We start from the raw sequence: 23,101 nt of genomic DNA, 5'->3' as shown, positions 1-23,101 counted from the left end.
ATGTTCATTCTCTCCCCAGCACCGCTTGGCACATTTACTTCAGATGCTTGGGTCCATTTATTCTGCCCCTTGGTCCCCAGAGCTTGGGGATAACCCCCTCAATTGTCCCGTTTGTATTAGGTTGAAAATCACACTTGCAACCTAATTCCTGCTAAGGTGTTGATGACTGATAAGGACAGTTCAGTACCACTTCAGGGATGTTGGTATTTTAATAGCTGTCGCCTGGATACTCAAGAGTCAGTAGGGTGGTGTCATGGTCAAAAGCTGGGAGCCTAGGTCTCAGTCTCTTTATGGCTCATATGACCTACTAGACGTACATAGGGCAGACCTCTGCTGTGGAGAGGGGGTGATGAATAGTGCCACCACAGAGGGTACCCATATAAAGTGTCAGGGACTTAGTATTTGTAGAGCCCTTGAACGTGTCTTCAACATCCTCCAAAAAGGCAGCTTTTAAATGGTGGAATTTCAACTTTTGTGCAGGGAGTTCTTTGCTATGCTTCTCAAATCTGATCTCTTAAATGTTACTTGGTCCTCTTCCTTGCCATGGTGGCTGTCCTTTGTCATCCACACTTATAGAGAAAGCTCCTCTAGGGCTTAAGGAACATGTGACTTAGTTGTCAAGGTGTCTTTCCTCAGATCTTTTTGCATAATTGCAATAACCATGAGTTTTCTCCAGGATATTTGCTGAATTGTTCATTTTGAGTAGCTCCAAGAAAGGGTGGAAAAATGGGGTGTCATTTATCCCAGGCTAAAGATGGAATGCTTCTATAAAAAATTAGAATTGGACCCTTGTTTTGACATATCCTCCAATTTGAAGGAGCAGATAATGGGTGGCTGTCCTCTTAGCGCCACTCCCCACCAGCAGCTGCTGTGAATTGGAGGGACTGGCAAAAAAAGGAAATCTCCAAACAACCCTGTGAGGTAGGACTGTTATTACCCCATATTACAGATGAGGAAACTGAGGCATAGAGTAGATAAGTAACTTGCCTGTGGTCACACCTCCTATAAGCGATGGAGACAATATTATGTTCTTATTTGGCAGGGTGCTGGTGACAGTTTGGGGGATGGAGTGTGCTGGGTGGCTTGTGATTCTTCAGGTGGCTCTCACTGCTGTATTTCCCCTTAGGGTCCGGAAGATTTTAAACCTGCGTGTGTTTGAGGATGAAAGTGGGAAACACTGGTCAAAGAGTGTGATGGACAAGCAGTATGAGGTGCTGTGCATCAGCCAGTTTACCCTCCAGTGCGTCCTCAAGGGGAACAAGCCCGACTTCCACTTGGCGATGCCCACGGAGCAGGCAGAGGGCTTCTATAACAGCTTCCTGGAGCAGCTGCGCAAGACTTACAGGCCGGAGCTCATCAAAGGTAGGCAGGAGAGGGAGCTTGCTGGGAGGGGAGTTTCCAGGACACTTCCAGGCAGGGGGAGAAGAGAATCTGCAATTGCAACATGGCCTTTTCCAGAAAGTTTGTTGTTTATGGTTTTTTTTTTCTTTTTCTCCTCAAATCCCCCCAGTACATAGTTGTATATTTTAGTTGTGTGTCCCTCTAGTTGTGACATGTGGGACACTGCCTCAACATGGCCTGACGAGTGGTGCCATGACCGCGCCCAGGATTCGAACCGGCGAAACCCTGGGCCGCCGAAGCGGAGCGCACAAACTTAACCACTTGGCTACGGGGCCGGGCCTCCTGTTGTTTATGTTTATTACTTACTTAAAACAGCATAAAGGCTGCTGCTACTGCTGCTGTTGTACGTGTCCTCTGAATGCCTCTGTTACCTTTCTTCCTTCTTCATTCTTCTGTTCACATTTGAAAGTGTTTAGCAACACACAAGTGTGTCTGATATAGTGGTGTTTTATTTTGGTCGCTTACCCTGTCTGAGAGAAATACAATGCAAGCCACAAATATGAGCCACATGTAAATTTCAAGTAGCCATATTAAAAAAGGTAAGAAGAAACAAGTGAAATTGATTTTACAAGTATATTTTATTTAGCCCAGTATATCCCAAATATTATGATTTCACCATGTAATCACCATAAAAAGTTATGAATGAGATATTTTACGTTCTTTTTCTTGTACTTTTTCTTCTAAATCTGGTGTGTAGTTTATACTGACAGCACTTCTCAGATTGGACCAGCCACACTTCACGTGCCCAGTAGCTGTGTGGCTAATGGCTGTCATATTGGACAATATGGGTTTAGGTCTTGGCTTAACTGTTATTGTCAGGAATGCCAACCTACTTTGACCAACCAATATTAAATCTGAAAAATGGCTCAGAATAGTGGTCTGGGTTTGTGGGAGAATTATAAATCTGAAATTATGAATCTTTTTGAGAGAACCATTCATTTCTAGTCTGTTTTCATGTTTCTGGGGTTAAATTGCATTTGATACCATCATGTTCTGCCCATTTCTTCAAGTTATTGGACAACAAATTTAGCCTCCTTTGGTAATGCACCTCAGGATCAGACCTTTCTAGGTAGAATGTCTCTTTCAATATCTAACTGCAGTTTCTTTTGCTGCCATCATACCCTTTTGTAGACATCTAATAGTTGTTAATAGTTAACTCTGTAGTCTTTCCTATACTTTAATGTTCTCTCTCTGGATTGAACAAATCCAGATCCGTTTTTTATTGGACCTATTTTCAACAATAAGCAATAAAAGTTATTCCATGAGCTCGAAGCTCTTAGCAGAGCCCCATGTTGAGGATTATCAGCTCATCAGATTCGCTCATGTTTAGACGAGCGATATTCCTACCCCTTTGCCATTTCCTTTTATTTTAATTCTCCTTTGACTTATATAAAGTCTCCATTTGCCATAAGGACACATAGATTGTGTGTGATCAGGACACTCCTACCTTACATCCAATCCCACTTTTACGTGGGTCCTGGTAGAGCAGAATATATTTGCCTCTTCTGGAAAAATCCAAGTTTAGAACTCCATTCACAAGTCTGGTCATGGGTGTCTCCAGTACTTTCTCCCACCTGTGGCCACTGGGATTCTCCGATGTGGCTTTGCTGCAAACATGTTTCTTCCCAGAATTAGTAATTAAGTCAAGTCCTCTGAATAATTATTTTTCTTTACCGAGCCGAGGATTAAATGCTGCCAGCATTGTCTTCTCTGCTTGATGTTTGTAGAATCATCCCATTTCTGAGTAATCTCAGACGTATTTTAGAATGCTTTGAGGTCCCTTGAAAGGATGAGCACAAAGAATATCATAAAAGCATAAGTGAAGGCACTTTAAGTGGGAGAACATTGGTGGGTGTTAAGGAATGCTTGAGTGAAAACAAAACAGTTTTCATCTAAGTCCTTAAAGAGGAGTGTTTTGTGTATTTTCAGGTGCTTTGTGTTCCTAGAAACACCTTTTACTTTTTGAAATGATGTGTATTTTATCCAGGTAATTATATGAAGTGCCTGAAGCAATGTACTGTAAACAATATAATTTTATAATGGATCAGAATTTAAGCTCATGGGATATGATACATCTGATCATTGTGATGGTAAATAGACATGAATAATGCAAGGAGTTTTAATCAAAATTTATTTCCAAATCCTTTGGACTTTTGGAGGCACTACAGTGCTATCAACAGTGCATTACTCACTCTTTCAGCCTTTTATCTCTTCTACGGTCTTCAGTGGCAAATGCGTAGAGCATGATTTATACGTTTGCTGTCTTTTGGTTAATTTTGAGAATTTGGCTTCCAGCTCTAAAATGGAAAGCCCTATGTGAGCTGAAGGGATGTTGGAACACAAACAAACTGCTAAATACATTTTCCTTATTTGAGGATTTTCAGGGCCGCTATAGCAACTTTAAGACTTAAAGTACTTTAATTAGATTACAAAATTTAAATTTCTCCCCAGTTTTATTGAAATATAATTGATATGTAATGCCCTTTTAGTTTTAGTTGTATAACATGATGATTTGCTATATGCATGTATTATGAAGTGATCACCACAGTAAGTTCAGTTAACATCTGTCACCTTACATAGTTACATTTTTTGTCTTGTGATGAGAGCTTTGAAGATCTGCTCTGCTAGCAACTTTTTTTTATTGAGTTCATAATAGTTTACGTCATTGTGAAATTTCAGTTGTACGTTGTTTCTTCTCTGTCACCACATAAGTGCTCCCCTTCACCCCCTGTGCCTACCTCCCACCCCCCTTCCTCTGGTAACCACTGAGCTGTTCTCTTTGTGCATGTGTTTGTTTATATTCCACATATGAGTGAAATCATCCGGTGTTTGACTTTCTCAGTCTGGCTTATTTTGCTTAACATAATACCCTCCAGGTCCATCCATGCTGTTGCAAATGGGATCAATTTGTCTTTTTTTATGGCTGAGTAGTATTCCATGGTATGTATACACCACATCTTCTTTATCCAGTCATCAGTCCCTGGGCACCTAGGTTGCTTCCATGCCTTGACTATAGTGAATAGTGCTGCAATGAACATAGGGTTGCATAGGTCACTTTGGATCGTTGAATTCAAGTTGTTTGGATAGATACCCAGTAGTGGGATAGCTGGGTCCTATGGTATTCCTAGCAACTTTTAATATATGATACAGTATTGTTAACTTCGGTCACCATGCTGTACATTATATCCCTAGAACTTATTTATCTTATAACTGGAAATGGTACCTTTTGGCCACCTTTACCCATTTCCCACTCCCTCCCTCCCCCACCTCTGACAACCACCAGTCTGTTCTCTGTATCTATGAGTTTGGTTTTTTCAGATTCCACATATAAGTGAGATCATGGAGTATTTGTCTTTGACTCATCTCACTTAGTGTAAAGCCCTCAGAGTCCATCGGTGTTGTCAAAAATGACCAGATTTCATTATTTTTTATGGCTGAATAATAGTTGGTCTTATATATATAGTGTTGATGGACACTCAGGATTTTTCATTGTCTTGGCTTTTGGTTTAATGAGATTTAACATTTATTTTCACTTCTTTCTTCTTTAATGACTGAAAATTTATTTTAAATTTATATTTATTTTGCCTCTCTTACCTGTTAAAGACCGAGGGGAAGATTGTTGTCTCCTTCGTGCCTTCTCTTTCTTCCTTCACTGCCTCAGCGAGTACCCATGCACCTTTAGCCATGGACTCAGCTGTGGCTTATGTGCTGGACAGCAAAGTCTACTGACCTGGGTTCCTAGTCTGCTTGGTGATGGGACCCCAAGCTGTTTCCCTGGGTTCCGTGTGGAATGGGAACCCTGGAGGGCAAGCTAGTTATGGTTTGGTCCTCACATGCTTTTATTATTATTATTCCTATTAATATTATTATTAGTGTAAGGCATGCGAAAATACATCTGTCAAGGGCTTATGATGTGCCAGGCCTTGTGCAAGAGTAAACACCTCCATTCTTAGAATCATGGAATCCTGACAGCAACCCTACCAGGTGGGCAGTAGGATTACCCGCATTCTGCAGCAAGGTAACCATGGAAGGTCACTCAGCATGTAAGTGGCAGAGCCTGGAATGGACCAGCAGCCATCTCTAGAGGCCAAGCTTCACTGACATCTTCGCTTCACTGTAGAATTCACATCCTCTTGACTTGTTGGCCTTTTCACTATCCTTCTGAATTCGTCACATCTGTTGAGACTTTCCTGCCTTCTCTGCTGTGCTTAAGGAGATCACTGGAGGGGTTGTTGGATCTCGAGTAGGTCTAGTAAGAGGGGAGCAGTACAGCCTGACGCCAGGTGGTCCTTCATCTCGGAGCAGTGATGTTAATCTAGAATTTTAGCCCTATTTCTGTTGGGGGAGATTTTATTGGTTCCATTCAAGTCATGTTTTTGTGCCTGCTCTATTGATAAGACACTGATTATCTGCCAGCCCTTGTACCAGGCTTTGGTTATGTGGTGCTGAGCAGCAGAGCTGCTGTTCCTGCTGTAAAGGAGCTCCCAGTCTAGCGGGAAAGAGAGTAAACAAGCGTGGCTGTTTCTGCTGTAGCAAGATACATGTTTCTGAAGAAGCTCACATTCTGCAAAACCACCACTAAGACTATCAGGGCTCATGGGAAAACCAATGAAGATCCATGGCTGGGCCAAAAGGGAGTGGGCACTTGTTTTTCTTTTTTTTTAGATTGGCACCTGAGCTAACATCTGTTGCCAATCTTTTTTTTTTTTCCCTGTCCTTTTTCCCCAAAGTCCCCCAGCACATAGTTGTGTATTCTAGTTGTAGGTCCTTCTAGTTGTGCTATGTGGGATGCCACCTCAGCATGGCCTGATGAGCGGTGCCATGTCCGCGCCCAGGATTCGAACCAGTGAAACCCCAGACCACCAAAGCAGAGCGCGCAAACTTAACCACTTGGCCATGGGGCCGGTGCCTGTTTTTCGCTTTATAAAATACAGTCAGAAGGCTTTCTGCTGCCAGTCTGGGGGCTTTTCCCTTTTTTGCTGAAGGTGATCATTTTACTCCCACTGTTCTGGCTGTCCTAGCTTAAGAAAACCAACCTCTGACCCCAGGCAGCCTCTGTGTTATGGGCGCATTCCCTTATTTACGAGTTGTGTGTGATGTATGCCTTGAGGGAGTGTTTGGGGCTGAATAACAGAGGTAGGTGCTGGGGTAGTGGTGGCTCATGTCGTTGGGCTCGTGTGTGTCTGTTCTGTGTTTGAGTGGTCCTGTGTTGGACCTTCTTGACTCATCACACTAGTAGCCAGGTGGAAGGTTGTTACTCTTTATGCATCCACTTGGGCGTGTACACTCACTCCTGGTTACATAGAAGCTGGCACTAATAGATAGCATGTCACTTACTTTGGAAACACCCTTACTTGCTTCTCTTCCCTAAACTCTGAGGGCCTCTTCTCCTTTTGTTGTAAAGACCCAGGGCAGAAGACAGGTGAACCTCAGAGCAGAGGTCAGGTTACCCAGGACTCTCTTGGTTTTAGCACTGAAGAGCCTGCATTCTCAGAAACCCCTCAGTTCTGGGAAAATGGATGACTGGTCACCCCAGGAAGCAGCCCGGCAGCAGGGCAGTTCTCGGTACTGTTTAGGCCCGATGATATCCTCAGCGCAGTGCTCCTATAAGCGTATGAGATGAGGTAGGGGTCAGGATGACCATCAGGCAGTCTACTCTGCTTGGAGGAACAGCAGGGCTCATGACGAAGTCCCCAGGAAAGATGCATATTCTTGTCTAGTTCTAGGCAGGTGTGTGACTGGCCTGACAGGGTCCAGGAGGTTCAGGGACAAACTTGGAGGGAAGAGTGGAAGAGAGACCAAAACACTGAAAAACATTGACAATCTGATAACTTGGTCATGTGGTGGATTGGCCTGCTTCTCTCTTTGTTCACAGCAAGGGCAAATAGGAAGAGATGTCTAAACTGGGACCCAAAGGGAGAGGGAAGATGCAAGCTGTAGTATCAGAAAGTGTTTTGCAGTGTGACCCTTCATAGGCTCTTCCTGTGTCCCAGCAAATTTCCTAAGGCTGCACACTTGCTTTCTTTTCTTCCTTCCTTCCTTTCTTTCTCTCTTTTTGTTTACTTTATTCGTTTATTTTTGGCATGCAGTAAAATTCACTCTTTAGACTTCAGTTCTGTGAGTTCTGGCAAATCCCCATAGTTATGTAACTACTCCCACAGTCAGCCCTTTGCCGCCCCTTTGTAGTCATGCCCTTCCCCATCTCCAGCCCCTGATCTGTTTTGCCTTACTATGATTTGCTCTGCACTTTTGGATGAAGGGTAGAGCCAGAATTTTCAGGGTGGTCAGTCACCCTCCTGGAGGATAAACTGCATGGCAGATTCCCATGAGTGCCCATCCACCAACATTTTTATGTAGGTGAAAATGGGTTAAATATTAACATTCAGGACACTGGGCAAAGTTACCTAAGATCAGCATGCAGCTTGAAGGGAGTGATCCCAGACTGTTCTGGGGGAGAAGGGTGCTTGGCTAGGGCACTTAGGCAGTCAGGAGCAAAACAAGTTGGGTGTGCGTGAGCTGGTCCCTGATGGAGCAGTGAGCATCAGAGTGGGGAGCATTGTCTCCATGTGTGGAGTCTGCAGAGTAACTGTGGGGTCTGCGGGGCCACCAAGTTAAGGGGTCAGAATTGGGGTTGACTGGAATTGAGGGAGGTCTCAGGTGATTACTGCAAAAGTAGCTGAAGCTTCTGCAACGGGTAGAAAGCTTCTGGGTGCAAGAAACAGACAGCCCTGCCCAACTGTCCTAAATAATAGAGGGTTTATCGCTTTATGATTGAAACATGCAGAGTTGTGATGAGTTCAGGTTCAGCTTCAGCTAGAGATTCCCTCTGTCCTTACTTCTGTGACTGCTTCTCTGGGATTCTGTGAACCCTGCTTTCCTGTGTGTGTGTCAGCCTTGTCCTCAGGCTGGCCTTCTGCAGGATAGCAACGATGGTTGCAGTCTTCACAATTTACCTTCCCAAGAGAACGAGCCTTTGTCTCTGCACTTCAAGCAGAAATCATGAAGGTGACTGATTGGACCAACTTGAGTCACGTGTCCACCCTTGAACCAAAGTGGGATGGACTGCATGGCTCAGCTCAGGTCACGTGTTTCAGGGAGTGTGGAGTCAGTGTCCAGGGGACCTTGTGGAGCCACAGTGGAAGTCTGGGGCTGTTGGGAAGGAGGAGGGATGAATACCTGCTGGGAGAACTACCTGAGAGTGCTCTTCTGTGTCCTTGCCTTGTTTATTGGTGGGCCACTGGGAGGTGGGATTAATAGGAATATGGGCAAGGGGAGTGGGCTGTCCTAGCAGTACTCTGCCTTCCTGTGGGCGGGGTTGGGGAGAGGACTGTCATAGATGTGTGTGCAATTCATAAGGGTCACTTTCACCTGTCTCGTCTTTCAGCAGCTGGGAGGTAAGGTACAAGTGGCATAATCACCCTGAATGGCACATTGGGGCCTGTTCTGCCCCACTTGGCCTTGACTGGGTACTTTAAACCAAGCTGGCCCACCACACCTACATGACTAGAAATTTCAGCACTCTTGCCCTGTTTGGGGGCAGTGTGTTGGGAGTCCCCTGCGTTTGCATCTGTCCTTATACCCTTCCACGCTCTAGTTTGGTTCTGCTGGCCCCCTGACCCTATGGCTTTGTTGGAGCATCTCCTCTTTGCAGGAACTTGCCTACCTTGCCTTATGCTCCCCTTATCTATTGCTGCGTAACATACTACCCCTAAACTTAGTGGCTTAAAAATAACCATTGTGTCTTTCTCACAATTTGTGGGTCAAGAATCTAGGAAGGGCTTGGTGAGCACTTGTCTCTGATCCATGTGGTCTTGGCTGGGGGCTGAGGGATCTGCTTTACTTATTTATTTATTTTATTTTATTGAGGTCGTAAGCATTTATAACACTGTGAAATTTCAGTTGTACGTTATTATTTGTCAGTCGCCATATAAATAGGCCCCTTTACCCCTTATACCCACCCCCCAACACTCTTCCCCTCTGGTAACGACCAAACTGTTCTCTTTGTCCATGTGTTAGTTTTTCTTCCATGTATGAGTAAAATCATACAGTGTGTGTCTTTCTCTGTCTGGCTGATTTCGCTTAACGTAATATCCTCAGGGTCCATCCAGGTTGTTGTGAATGGGATGATTTTGTCTTTTTTTGTGGCTGAGTACTATTCTGTTGTGTATATATACCACATCTTCTTTATCTAGTCATCAGGCACTTGGGTTGCTTCCACATCTTGGCTGTTGTGAATAATGCTGCAATGAATATAGGGGTGCATAAGTCTTTTTGAATTGTTGATTTCATGTTCTTTGGATAAATATCCAGAAGTAGGATAGGTGGGTCATATGGCATTTCTGTTTTTAATTTTTTGAGAACTCTCCATACTATTTTCCATAGTGGCTGCACCAGTTTGCATTCCCACCAGTAGCGTATGAGGGTTCCCTTTTCTCTACATCCTCTCCAACATTTGTCTTTTTTTGTCTTGGTGAGTATAGCCATTCTAATGAATGTAGGGTGATATCTTAGTGTAGTTTTTTTTTTTAAAGATTGGCACCTGAGCTAACATCTGTTGCAAATTTTTCTTTTTTTTCTTCTTCTCCCCAAAGCCCCCCAGTACATAGTTGCATATTCTGGTTGTAGGTCCTTCTGGTTCTGCTTTGTGGGACGCCACCTCAGCATGGCCTGATGAGCGGAGCCAGTCCTCACCCAGGATCTGAATGGGTGAAACCCTGGGCTGCCACAGCAAAGCACACGAAGTTAACCACTCGGCCACAGGGCTGGCGCCCTTAGTGTAGTTTTGATTTGCATTTCCCTGATGATTAGTGACGTTGAACATCTTTTCATTTGCGTTTTGGCCATCTGTATATCTTCTTTGGAAAAATATCTGTTCATATCCTTTGCCCATTTTTTGATTGGGTTGTTTGTTTATTTGCTATTGAGTTGTGTGAGTTCTGTATATATTTGGGAGATTAACCCCATGTTGGATACATGATTTGCAAATATTTTCTCCCAGTTGGTGGATTGTCTTTTCATTTTGTTCCTGGCTTCCTTTGCCTTGCAGAAGCTCTTTAGTCTGATGAAGTCCCACTTGTTTATTTTTTCTGTTTTTACCCTTGCCTGAGTAGACATGGTATTCGAAAAGAGCCTTCTAAGACCTATGTGAAAGAGTGTACTTCCTATATTTTCTTCTAGGAATTTTATGGTTTCAGGTTTTACCTTCAAGCCTTGCATCTATTTTGAGTAGTGTTTTTTTGTTGGGAAAAAGATAATGGTCTACTTTCATTCTTTTTTTTTTGTTGTTGTTATTGAGGTTGTAATAGTTTGCATCAATATGAGGTTTCAGTGGTATGTTATTTCTTGACTGTCACCACATAAGTGCTCCCCTTCACCCCCTGTGCCCAACTCCCACCCCCTTTCCCTTGGTAACCACTGAACTGTTTTCCTTGTCTATGAGTTTGTTCATATTCCACATATGAGTGAAATCATCTGGTGTTTGTCTTTCTCAGTCTGGCTTATTTCACTTAACATATTCCTTCCATGTTGTGGCAAGTGGGATGAATTTGTCTTTTTTTATGGCCGAGTAGTATTCCGTTGTATATATACCACATCTTCTTTAACCGGTCATGGGTCGATGGGCACTTGGATTGTTTGCATGTCTTGGCTATTGGGAATAGTGTGCAATGAACACAGGGATGTGTATGTCACTTTGGATTGTTGATTTCAAGTTGTTTGGGTAGGTATCCAGTAGTGGGGTAGCTGGGTCATATGGTATTTCTAGTTTTAGTTTTTTGAGGAATCTCCATACTGTTTTCCATAGTGGCTGCACCAGTTTGCATTCCCACCAGAAGTGTATGAGGGTTCCCTTCTCTCCACACCGTCTTCAACATTTGTTATATTTAGTCTTAGTGATTATAGCCATTTTAACAGGTGTAAGGTGGTATCTTAGTGTAGTTTTGATTTGCATTTCCCTGATGATAAGTGATGTTGACATCTTTTCATGTGTTTATTGGCCATCTGTATATCTTGTTTGGAAAAATGTCTGTTCATATCCTCTGCCCCTTTTTTGATCAGGCCGTTTTTCTTGTTGTTGTTCAATTGTGTGAGTTCCTTATATATTATGGAGATTAACCCCTTGTTGGATATATGATTTGCAAAAATTTTCTCCAAGTTGGTGGGTTGTCTTTTGGTTTTGATTCTGGTTTCTTTTGCCTTGCAGAAGCTTTTTGGTCTGATGATGTCCCACTTGTTTATTTTTCCTTTTGTTTCCCTTGTCTGAGAAGACATGGTGTTGGAAAAGATCCTTTTAAGTTTGATGTCAAAGAGTATACTACGTATATTATCTTCCAGGAGTTTTATGGTTTCAGGACTTACCTTCAAGTCTTTGATCCATTTTGAGTTTATTTTTGAGTATGGTGTGAGATAATGGTCTACTTTCATTCTTATGCATGTGACTGTCCAGTTTTCCCAGCACCATTTACTGAAGAGACTGTCTTTTCTCCATTGTGTGTTCATGGTACCTTTGTCGAAGATTAGCTGTCCATAGATTGCAGTTTTATTTCTGGGCTTTCAGTTCTGTTCCATTGATCTGTGTGCCTGTTTTTGTACCAGTACCATGCCATTTTGGTCACTATGGCTTTGTAGTACATTTTAAAGTCAGGGATTGTGATGCCTCCAGCTTTGTTCTTTTTTCTCAGTATTGCTTTAGCAATTCAGGGTCTTTGGTTGGCCCATATGAAATTTAGGATTCTTTGTTCTTTTCCGTGAAGAATGTCATTGGGATTCTGATTGGGATTGCATTGAATCTGTAGATTGCTTTGGGTAGTATGGACATTTCAACTATGTTCATTCTTCCAATCCATATGCATGGAATCTCTTTCCATCTCTTTATGTCATCATCTCTTTCTTTCAATAGTGTCTTATAGTTTTCATTGTATAAGTCCTTCACCTCCCCGGTTAAGTTTATTCCTAGCTATTTTATTCTTTTCGTTGTGATTGTAAATGGGATTATATTCTTGACTTCTCTTTCTGTTAGTTTGTTATTAGAGTATAGAAATGGCACTGATTTTTCTAAGTTAGCTTTGTGCCCTGCAACTTTTCTGTAGTTGTTGATTATTTCTAATAGTTTTCTGATGGATTCTTTAGGGTTTTCTATATATAAAATCATGTCATCTGCAAACAGCAAGAATTTCGCTTCTTCATTGCCTGTTTTGATTCCTTTTATTTGTTTTTCTTGCCTAATTGCTCTGGCCAAAACCTCCAGTACTATGTTGAATAAGAGTGGTGAGAGTGGGGACCCTTTTCTTGTTCCTGTTCTCGGAGGGATAGCTCTCACTTTTTCCCTGTTGAGTATGATGTTGGCCGTGGCTTTGTCGTATATCACCTGTATTATGTTGAGGTACTTTCCTTCTATACCCATTTTACTGAGAGTTTTTATCATTAATGGCTATTGAATCTTATCAAATGCTTCCTTTGTGTCTATTGAGACGATGATGCGGCTTTTATTCTTCATTTTGTTAATGAGGTGTGTTACATTGATTGATTTGCAGATGTCGAACCATCCCTACATTCCTGTATAAATCCCACTCGATCATGGTGTATAATCTTTTTTCAGTATTGCTGTATTTGATTTTCCATTATTTTGTTGGTGATTTTTGCATCTGTGTTCATCAGCGATATTGGCCTGTAATTTTCCTTCTTTGTTTTGTCTTTGTCTGGCTTTGGGATCAGGGTAATGTTGGCCTCATAAAATGTGTTAGGAAGTGTTCCATCTTCTTCAACTTTTTGGAATAGTTTGAGAAGGATAGGTATTAAATCTTCTTTGAGGGGCTGGCCCCGTAGCTGAGTGGTTAAGTTTGTGTGCTCTGCTGCAGGCGGCCCAGTGTTTTGTTCGAATCCTCGGCGCGGACATGGCACTGCTCATCAAACCACGCTGAGGCAGCGTCCTACATGCCACAACTAGAAAGGACCCACAACGAAGAATATACAACTATGTACCCAGGGGCTTTGGGGAGAAATAGGAAAAAAAAAATAAAATCTTTAAAAAAAAAAAATCTTCTTTGAATGTTTGGTAGAGTTCTCCAGAGAACCCATCTTGTTCTGGACTTTTATTTTTTGCAAGGGTTTTGATTAGTGTTTCAATCTCTTTACTTGTGATTGGTCTAGTCAGATTCTCTATTTCTTCTTGATTCAGTTTTGGGAGGTTGTGTGAATCTAAGAATTTATCCATTTCTTCTAGATTGTCCAGTTTGTTGGCATATAGTTTTTCATAGTATTCTTTTGTAATCCTTTCTATTTCTGTGATATCTGTTATAATTTCTTTTCTTTCATCTCTAATTTTATTTGAGCCTTCTCTCTTTTTTTCTTACTGAGTCTGGCTAAAGGTTTATCAATTTTGTTTATCTTCTCAAAGGATCAGCTCTTTGTTTCATTGATCCATTCTACTGTTTTTTTTTTGTTTGTTTCAGTTTCATTTATTTCTGCTCTAATTTTTAATATTTCCCTTCTTCTGCTGACTTTGGGTTTTGTTTGTTCTTCTTTTTCTAATTCTGTCAGGTGTAGTTTAAGATTGCTTATTTGACATTTTTCTTGTTTGTTAAGGTGGGCGTGTGTTGTTATGAATTTCCCTCTTAGGACCACTTTTGCTGCATGTCTTATGAGTTGGTATGGTGTATTTTTCTTTTTGCTGTTCTCCAGATACTTTTGTTTCTTTTGAGGAAGATTAGCCCTGAGCTAACATCTGCTGCCAATCCTCCTCTTTTTACCGAGGAAGACTGGCCCTGAGATAACATCCATGCCCATCTTCCTCTACTTTTTATATGTGGGGTGCCTGCCACAGCATGGCTTGCCAAGCAGTGCCATGTCCCCACTGGGATCCAAATTGGCGAACCCCAGGCCGCTGAAGCAGAACGTGCGAATTTAACCACTGTGCCACTGGGCCGGGCCCTCCAGATACTTTTTAATTTCTCTTTTAATTTCTTCAGTGACCCATTGGTTGTTTAGTGGCATGTTGTTTAGTCTCCACATATTTATCACTTTCCAGCTTTTTTTTCTTGTAGTTAATTTCTAGTTTCATAGCATTATGGTCAGAAAAGATGGTTGATAAGATTTCAATCTTCTTAAATCTATTGAGGTTTGCCTTGTTTCCCAACATAGGGTCTATCCTTGAGAATATTCCACGTGCACTTGAGAAGAATGTGTATTCTGCTGTTTTGGGTAGAGTGTTCTGTATATATCTATTAAGTCCATCTGGTCTAGTTTTTTGTTTAAATCCACTGTTTCTTTGTTGATTTTCTGTGTGGATGATCTGTCTGTTTGTGTAAGTGATGTGTTAAGGTCTCCTACCATTATTGTGTTGTCAATATCTCCTTTTAGGTTTGTTAATAGTTGCTTTATGTACGTTGGTGCTCCTGTGTTAGGTGTATATATATTTATAAGTGTTATGTCTTCTTGATGGAGTGTCCCTTTTATCATTATATACTGTCCCTCTTTGTCTCTCTTTACCTGTCTTATCTTGAAGTCTACTTTGTCTGATATAAGTATGGCAACACCTGCTTTCTTTTGTTTCTTGTTAGTTTAGAGTATTGTTTTCCATCCTTTTACTCTGAGTCTCTTTGTCTTTAGAGCTGAGATGTGTTTCCTGGAGGCAGCGTATTGTTGGGTCTTGTTTTTTAATCCATCCTGCGACTCTTTGTCTTTTGATTGGAGAGTTCAATCCATTTCCATTTAGCGTGATTATTGATATATGAGGGATTAATGCTACCATTTTTTCACTCGTTTTCCAGTTGTTTTGTGTTTCCCTTGTTTCTTGTCCCATGTATTTTGGACTACCAATTCATTTTGGTAGTTTTTTTTGATGGTTTTCTCAGTTCTCTGTATTTGTCGTTTGTGTCTCTGTTCTGATGATTTGTTTAGTGGTTACCATGAGGTTTGTATAAAAAATGTCATAGATGAGATAGTCCATTTTCTGATAGCCTCTTATTTCCTTAGTCTAAGCCAATTCCTTCCCTTTTCTCTTCTCCTTCTAAGTTATTGTTGTCAAAACTTATTCCATCTTGTTTTGTGAGTTTGTGGTTAAAATGACAAGATTGTATTTATTTTTGATGTTTTCCTTCCTTTTGTCTTTAATGTTATAATTCAGTGGTTGCTAACCTGTTCTGTTAGAGAGCTGCAGTTTTCTGATTCTGTCTGCCTATTTATCTTCTTGCTCAAGGCTTTGTAAACCCTTTCTTTTTTTTCAGGTATGAGGACCTCCTTGATCATTTCTTGAAGTGGGGGGTGTCTTGTGGCAATGAGCTCCCTTAGCTTTTGTTTATCTGGGAAAGTTTTTATTTCTCCATCCTACATGAAGGATATAGTCACTGGATAGAGTATTCTTGGCTGAAGATTTTGTCTTTCAGAATTTTGAATCTCTTATTCCACTCTCTCCTGGCCTTTAAGGTTTCTGCTGAGAAATCCTCTGAAAGCCTGATAGGGGTTCCTTTGTAGGTTATTGTCTTCTGCCTTGCTGCCCTTAACCTTTTCTCTTTGTTATTGACTTTTGTCAGTTTTACTACTGTATGCCTTGAAGAAGGCCTTTTTACATTGATATAATTAGGAGTTCTGTTATCTTCTCTTACTTGCATTTACAGCTCCTTCCCCAGGTTTGGGAAGTTCTCAGCTCTTCTTTCTTTAAACAAGCTTTCTGCACCATTGTCCCTGTCTTCTCCCTCTGGAATACCTATAATCCTTATGTTGCATTTCCTAAATGAGTTGGATATTTCTTGGAGAATATTTTCATTTCTTTTTAGTTTTAGTTCTCTCTCCTCCTCCACCTGAAGCATTTCTATCTGTCTGTCCTCCAGACTGCTGATTCACTCCTCCATAATATCAACTGTATTGTTTAGGGAGTCCAGATTTTTCTTCATTTCATTCCTTGTTTTTTTCATCTCCAACACTTCTGATTGATTCTTCTTTATAGTTTCAATCTCTTTTGTGAAGAATTCCCTCTGTTCATTAATTTTGCTTCTGATTTCATTAAACTGTCTATCTGTATTTTCTTGTAACTCACTGAGTATTTTTTTTTGATGGCTATTTTGAATTCTCTGTCATTTACATTGTAGATTTCTGTGCCTTCAAGATTGATTTCTGGGTGCTTCTCATTTTCCTTCTGGTCTGGAGTATTAATATATTTCTTCATACTGTTTGATGGCGTGGATTTGTGCCTTCGCATAATGATGGTATCTGGTTGCAGAGTCCAGCTGCTGCCACTTCAGGGGTTCAGGAGCTGTGTATTCTGAGCCTGCTATGATCCCTGGCAGCTGTGCCTGTCCTTTGGCATCTGTGCTGACAGGGCTTATCTGCAATTTCTGGCTCACTTGCTCACAGCTGCCACCTTTCTAAGGTATGTGTGGGTGCTCTGGCTGACCAGTTGAGCTGGAGCCCTGGTTTGGGGGAGAGGCACTGCCTTTCACCTGTGTGATCCCAGGGACATTCTGGCTCTGCCTTTTCTGTCTGCTCTCCTTGGGTGCTGGCTTGATGAAGACATCCCTGCAATCGCTTAGCCACCTCTGTGTGGGGCTTTCCCAAGGGCTGTGAGGGAACTTGGAGAGAGAAGGTGTTCCCACAGATAGCCACCCCTCCCCACTCTTCTCAGAGCTGTGTGTGGTCCTGCGCCCTGGGTTGCTGCTGGGGAGGGAGAGGAGCTCCCCTTATGTCCTTCTACTTCCTCCCAAGAGTCCAGCACTTCCACTCAGACGTATGGCTGCGTGGGTCTCTCAGACGTCTTTTGTGTTGTGTGAACATCCTCTGTTGGTTTATGAATGTTCTTTTTATTGTATCTTAGGGGACAGAGTCTAAGGGAAGATCTCACTCTGCCGTGATGCTGATGTCACTCTCCAAGATCTGCTTTTAAGATGGTCTCTGTGTATCTTTCCTGCACTCCTAATCTCATCTTATCCTCCAGGGCCCCTACATTGGTTGGGCTTCTCAAAGCCTGGCAGTTTCATGGTAGTTGGATTTCTAGCATCATGGCTGGCATCTCCCACAGTGAGCATTCCAAGAGCAAGTGTTCCAGGAAACAGGCAGTAGAAGCGCCAGCCCCTTGATGCCAGACCTGGAAAGTGGTGCAGCATCACCTCTGCCATATGCTTCTGGTCAAAGCTGTCTCACAGCCTGCCCAGAATCAAGGAGAGGGATGTAGGGGCCGGTCCAGTGGTGCAGCAGTTAAGTTCACACATTCCACTTCTCAGCGGCCCGGGGTTCGCCAGTTCGGATCCTGGGTGCAGACATGGCACTGCTTGGCATGCCATGCTGTGGTAGGCGTCCCCCATATAAAGTAGAGAAAGATGGGCACAGATGTTAGCTCAGGGCCAGGCTTCCTGAGTGAAATGAGGAGGACTGGCAGTAGTTAGCTCAGGGCTAATCTTCCCCCCCCACCCCCCGCCAAAAAAAAGGAGATGGATGTAGACCCACCTTGCAAAGGAGGGAATGTCAGAGTGTTTATAGCCATCTTTAGTCTTCTCTCATAACTCTGCTGCTCTCAAAGGGTTTTTCTCTTAGTCTCTGGCTCTTCTTCAAATAATTGGTTTATTATTTAGGGAAAAAATCCTAGTGCACAAATTCATCAGATTTCCCCCTCTGCTGCAGAATGAGCCAGAGGTTTTAGAGTGCTTTATTGGACCCCTAGACTAACTCAGTGGGCCCAGGAAACTGGATTCAGATGTGGCCCTCTGCAGCCCCACAGGTATCTCCATCTTTCAGATGAATGCTGAAAGTACTGTTCAGTGGGAGGCATTAAACACTCTCAAACTTGTCTCAAGTATGCATTACTTTTATAGTTAGGAAGAAACATAAATGTACCAAAATGGAATGGTTGAAAAGAAGGATCTCTGCTCTCAAGCTTCTTGTTCCAAGTCTGAGCCATTTATAATGGGCCCAGGAAAGCATTCACCTGTCGGCTTTGTTCAGCAAATCAGAAGCTGCCACAGTATTAAAAAGAGCTACCTGTGTATTCTCGGTGGGGTTTGATCTATCGTGGGTGGCAAAGAGCTAAAGAAATGTGGAAAGATATTTAAGGAGTGCAGCAGCTCTCTGATTGCCTCAGCTCTGTTTGCTCTGTGGGACATCCATTACGTCCAGGTCTCCTGCAGGTTCATAATGCACAGAGAAGGCGCCAGGAGGAGGAAGACCACATCTAGTTTTTGCTTTGTAGTTAGTGTTTAATGTTTATAAATTTGTTTAATTTTCTACTTTTTGCTACTTAAAACATTTTAGCAGCATGAGTGAACCTTCTGTGGAAGCTTGTTTTGTATACTTTGGTAAGGTCTGTGATGCCAGAGGTATCGTTGTTAATGTAAATTCAGGAAACCACAACGAGGGATCACATCTACATTGTTGATAAGTGGCGAGACTGGCAGACACAGGTTGATGCTGTCATGCAGAAGCTGATACAGATGTGTGACTGATTTTTCCAAATCAGTTAATATTTTCTATCCATCCTTCCTTTTCTTTTATTCTCTTCAGTAATTTGCTTACCAACTTCCTTATTTATTTCTGCTTGTCCCTTTTTGGTTTACACTTACACTATGTCATCTGTGTGGCTACAGTTTACCTTCCCTCTGCCCAAATGGCAAACTCTGTTCATTTTTGTTTTAAGATCCTAGCTTTTCATGATTTCCTTGATTTGCTTAGTTGATTATCCAAGGTGAACAACAACCTGATTTTACCAGTTCTCCTTTCCCTATCTAAATAAGTGTCTGTGGGTACCTTAAAAACAATGTCAGTGATGTGGTGGTGGTTCAGTACCCTAAGGTAATAGTGGCAGAGTGCCTTATGCATCACATCAGAGGTGTTCAGTTATTTTGTGTGGTAAATGCCTCCAGATCCAAGGAGATGAGGACAGCCTCATTTTCGTGGATTTACTGTCCCATCTATCCTCTTTCTCCCTGAACTCTTTCTACCTCCTGTCCTTATTCTCCTTAGTCCCTTTTATCTCCTTACCTGAACTCCCTCCATATTTCTAATCATGAAGTACAGAGTCACCTCTTTCTTCTTGCCCATCAGAATCTATTATGGCAATTCAATTTGAACAAATAAAGGCCATTTAAAAAAAGAAGCTACAGGGGCTGGCCCCATGGCCGAGTGGTTAAGTTTGTGTGCTCCTCTACAGGCGGCCCAGTGTTTTGTTGGTTCAAATCCTGGGCACGGACATGGCACTGCTCATCAAACCACGCTGAGGCGGCATCCCACATGCCACAACTAGAAGGACCCACACCGAAGAATATACAACTACGTACTGGGGGGCTTTGGGGAGAAAAAGGAAAAAAATAAAATCTTAAAAAAAAAAAAAAAGGAAGCTACAGACATAGGTGGAAAAGAACTCCTTTCATTGTTGTCACTATCCAAGGACGTGAAATGACTCAGGATGAAAAGAAAAGTCTGAGTGTCTCAGTAGGGGAAATAGGAAGAGTTCGAAATCTTATTGATTCAGGGTCTTAAAACTCAGAAATATTGAAAAATTAGTTGGCTGTCTTTTAATTTTCTTCAAATGAATAGTTTATTAAGCAAATGAATAGTGTAAGTGGTATAGTGTCTTAATCACTTTCTTTGTCGTTGCTGTGTCTTGAGTGAATCCTCCAGTTTACTAATTCTTTCTTTGACTATGTCTAGTCTGGAGTTTAGCCTGTCGTTTGGGTTTTAAGTCAGTCATTTATTTTTCATTTTTAGTATTTGTTCTTCTTTCAAAAATTAATTTATTTTTCTTGTACTAAAATACACATAACATAAAATTAATCATTTTAAAGTACAGAATTCAGTGACATTAGTATATTCACAATTCTCTGCTACCATCAGCCTATCTAATTCCAAAACATTTTTATCACCCCAAAAGGAAACCCTGTGCCCATTTAGCAGTCACTCCTCATTCCCTCGTCCCCCAGCTCCTGGCAACCACTAATCTGCTTTTGGTCTTTATGCCTTTGCCTATTCTGGATATTTCATATCAATGGAATTGTACAATATGCAGCCTTTTTATGTGGCTTCTTTCTCTTAGCATTATGTTCAAGGTTCATCCATGTGGTAGTATGTACCAGTACTTTATTCCTTCTTATACATAATATTCCAGTGCATGAATATAACACATTTTGTTTATCCGTTCATCCATCGACGGACATTTGGTTTTTTTCAAACCTTCTGGCTTTTGTGAATAGTGCTGCTGTGAACATGCATATACAAGTTTTTGTCTGAACGCCTGTCTTCAGTTCTTTTGGGTATATACTCAGGAGTGGCATTTCTCTATCATATGGTAATTCTGTGTTTAACTTACTGAGGCACTGGCCAAACTCTTTTCCATAGTGACCTAACCTTTTTATGTTCCCACCAGCAGGGTATGAGGGTTCCAGTTTCTCTGCATCCTTGTCAACACTTGTGTTTTTTCATTTTTTTGATTATTGCTATCCTAATGCCTGTAAAGGTATGTTATTGTGGTTTTGATTTGCATTTTCCTAATGACTAATGATGTTGAGCATCTTTTCATGTACTTGTTGGCCACTTGTATATATTCTTTAGAGAAATGATTATTCAAGTTCTTTGCTCATTTTAAAATTGAGTTGTTTGTCTTTTTGTTGTTGAGTTGTATGTAATTTATAAATTCTGGATATCAGACCCTTATTAGAAATATGATTTGCAGGTGCTTTCTCCCTTTCATGCACAGAAGTTTTTAATTTTGATGAAGTCCAGTTTTATCTTTTTTTTCTTTTATTGCTGGTGTTTTAGTGTTATATCTAAGAAACCATTGCCAAAGTCTGTTGTTGTAAAGATTAACCTTACGTTTTCTTCTCAGTGTTTTATAGTTTAACCTTTACATTTAGGTCTTTGACCCATTTTGATTTGATTTTTGTATATGGTGTGAGGTAAGGGTCCAGATTTGTTGTTTGGCATGTGAATATTCGGTTGTCTTATCACCATTTGTTGAAAAGACTGTTCTCTCCCCATTGACTGGTCTTTGCGCTCTTGTTGTCATATATGTGAGTTTATTTTTGAACTCTCAGTTCCACTTTATTGTTCTGTGTGTTTATCCTTATGCCAGTACTACACTGTTTTGATTACTGTAGCTTTGTAGTAAGTTTTGAAATTGAGAAGTGTGAATCTTCCAACTTTGTTCTAATTATTTGAGCTGGGTTTTTTTGTTTTTTGTTTTTGAGGAAGATGAGCCCTGAGTAACATCTGTGTCTATTTTCCTCTATTTTATATGTGGGACACCTGCCACAGCATGGCTTGATAAGCAGTGCGTAGGTCTGTGCCTGGGATCTGAACTGGCGAACACTGGGCTGCCGGAGTGGCATGCACAAACTTAACAACTGTGCCACAGGGCCACCCCCTCAACTTTGTTCTGTCTAATTTTTGAATACATAATATGATCAGGTAGTTCAGACATCAAAATGATATGAAAAGATCTACCCTGGGAAGTCTTGCTCTCAGTCTCGTTTCTGTCCAGTCTGTTTCCCTTACTCCCTATAGGTGATTGCCTTTATCAAGTTTTTCTCTTTCCAGTGTTTCTTTATGGAAATATGAATATATATTTGTATCTCCCTTTTTATGCAAAAGTAGAGTGTTTAACACCTTGCTTTTTTAAAAAATTTAACAGTGTCTCCTAGAGATTCTTTCCACATCAGTTCATAGAGAACTTTCTCATGTCTCTTCTTCTTCTTTTTTTTTTTTGCTGAGGAAGATTGTTCCTGAGCTAACATCTCTGCCAGTCTTCCTCTACTTTATATGTGGGTCACCAGCACAGCATGGCTGATGAGTGGTGTAGGTCCATGTCTGGGATCCAAACCTGTGAACCTGGGCCACCGAAGTGGAGTGTGCCAAACTTAACCAGTACATCATGGGTCCAGCCCCTCACATCTCTTCTTTTAACAGTGGTATAATGTTTTGTGGTGAGAACATAGCCTGGCTTATTTAATACATCTGGTATTGTTGGACTCTTGGGTTGTTTCTAATTTTCAGCTTATGAAACAGCAGTGATGTAGTGAGTAGATTTGTACACTTGCTACATCATATGCAGGTGAATATGCCATGGGATAAGTTCTCAGGAGGGGCATTGATAGATACTGCCAGATGGCCCTCTGTAGGCATTGCCGTATTCCTCATAGCTTTGTCGACAGAGTGTATTTTGATCTAGCATTTTGCCCATCCTATAGGTGAAAATGACATCTCCTTGTGGTTTGAATGTGCAAAGTGTGGTGAACTTTTTTCAGGTGTTTCACAGGTGTTTGAGTGATTTGCATTTCCTTTTCTGTGAAATGTCCACGTGCTTTGTCAGGTTCTTTATTTCTAGGAGCTTTTTATATATGCTGTGAGTTGTAGATATTTTTCATCCATTTTTTCATTTGTCCTTTGACCTTGCTTAAGGGATTGTTTGCTGGACAGACTTTTTTTTTTTTTTTTTTTTTTTTAAATCAACTTGAAAGCCTTTTTTTTTTTTTTTAAGATTTTATTTTTTTCCTTTTTCTCCCCAAAGCCCCCCGGTACATAGTTGTATATTCTTCGTTGTGGGTCCTTCTAGTTGTGGCATATGGGACGCTGCCTCAGCGTGGTTTGATGAGCAGTGCCATGTCCGCGCCCAGGATTCGAACCAACGAAACACTGGGCCGCCTGCAGCAGAGCGCACGAACTTAACCACTCAGCCACGGGGCCAGCCCCTGGACAGACATTTTTGATCCTTAAATAGTTGGTTATT

At 41.5% G+C, this 23,101-nt stretch overlaps 1 protein-coding gene across 3 annotated transcripts in view; it reads left to right on the top strand.

Annotated features, from left to right (window-relative positions):
• DTD1 (D-aminoacyl-tRNA deacylase 1) overlaps positions 1 to 23,101 on the top strand; it is a 183,052-nt gene that overhangs the window by 6,115 nt on the left and 153,836 nt on the right. For all 3 annotated transcript variants that reach the window (XR_011431076.1, XR_011431077.1, XM_023626045.2), the window contains exon 3: positions 1,127 to 1,362. Coding sequence is in view for 1 of the 3 variants with exons in the window: in XM_023626045.2 (XP_023481813.1) it covers positions 1,127 to 1,362 (236 nt within the window). In the remaining 2 variants the exon portion in view is untranslated. The remainder of the gene's footprint in view (positions 1 to 1,126; positions 1,363 to 23,101) is intronic.

Source organism: Equus caballus, chromosome 22 (genome assembly GCF_041296265.1).
Source record: "Equus caballus isolate H_3958 breed thoroughbred chromosome 22, TB-T2T, whole genome shotgun sequence".
NCBI classification, from domain to species: Eukaryota; Metazoa; Chordata; class Mammalia; order Perissodactyla; family Equidae; genus Equus; species Equus caballus.
Note: the sequence above shows the minus strand (reverse complement) of the source record. Positions and strands in the feature narration are given on the sequence as shown.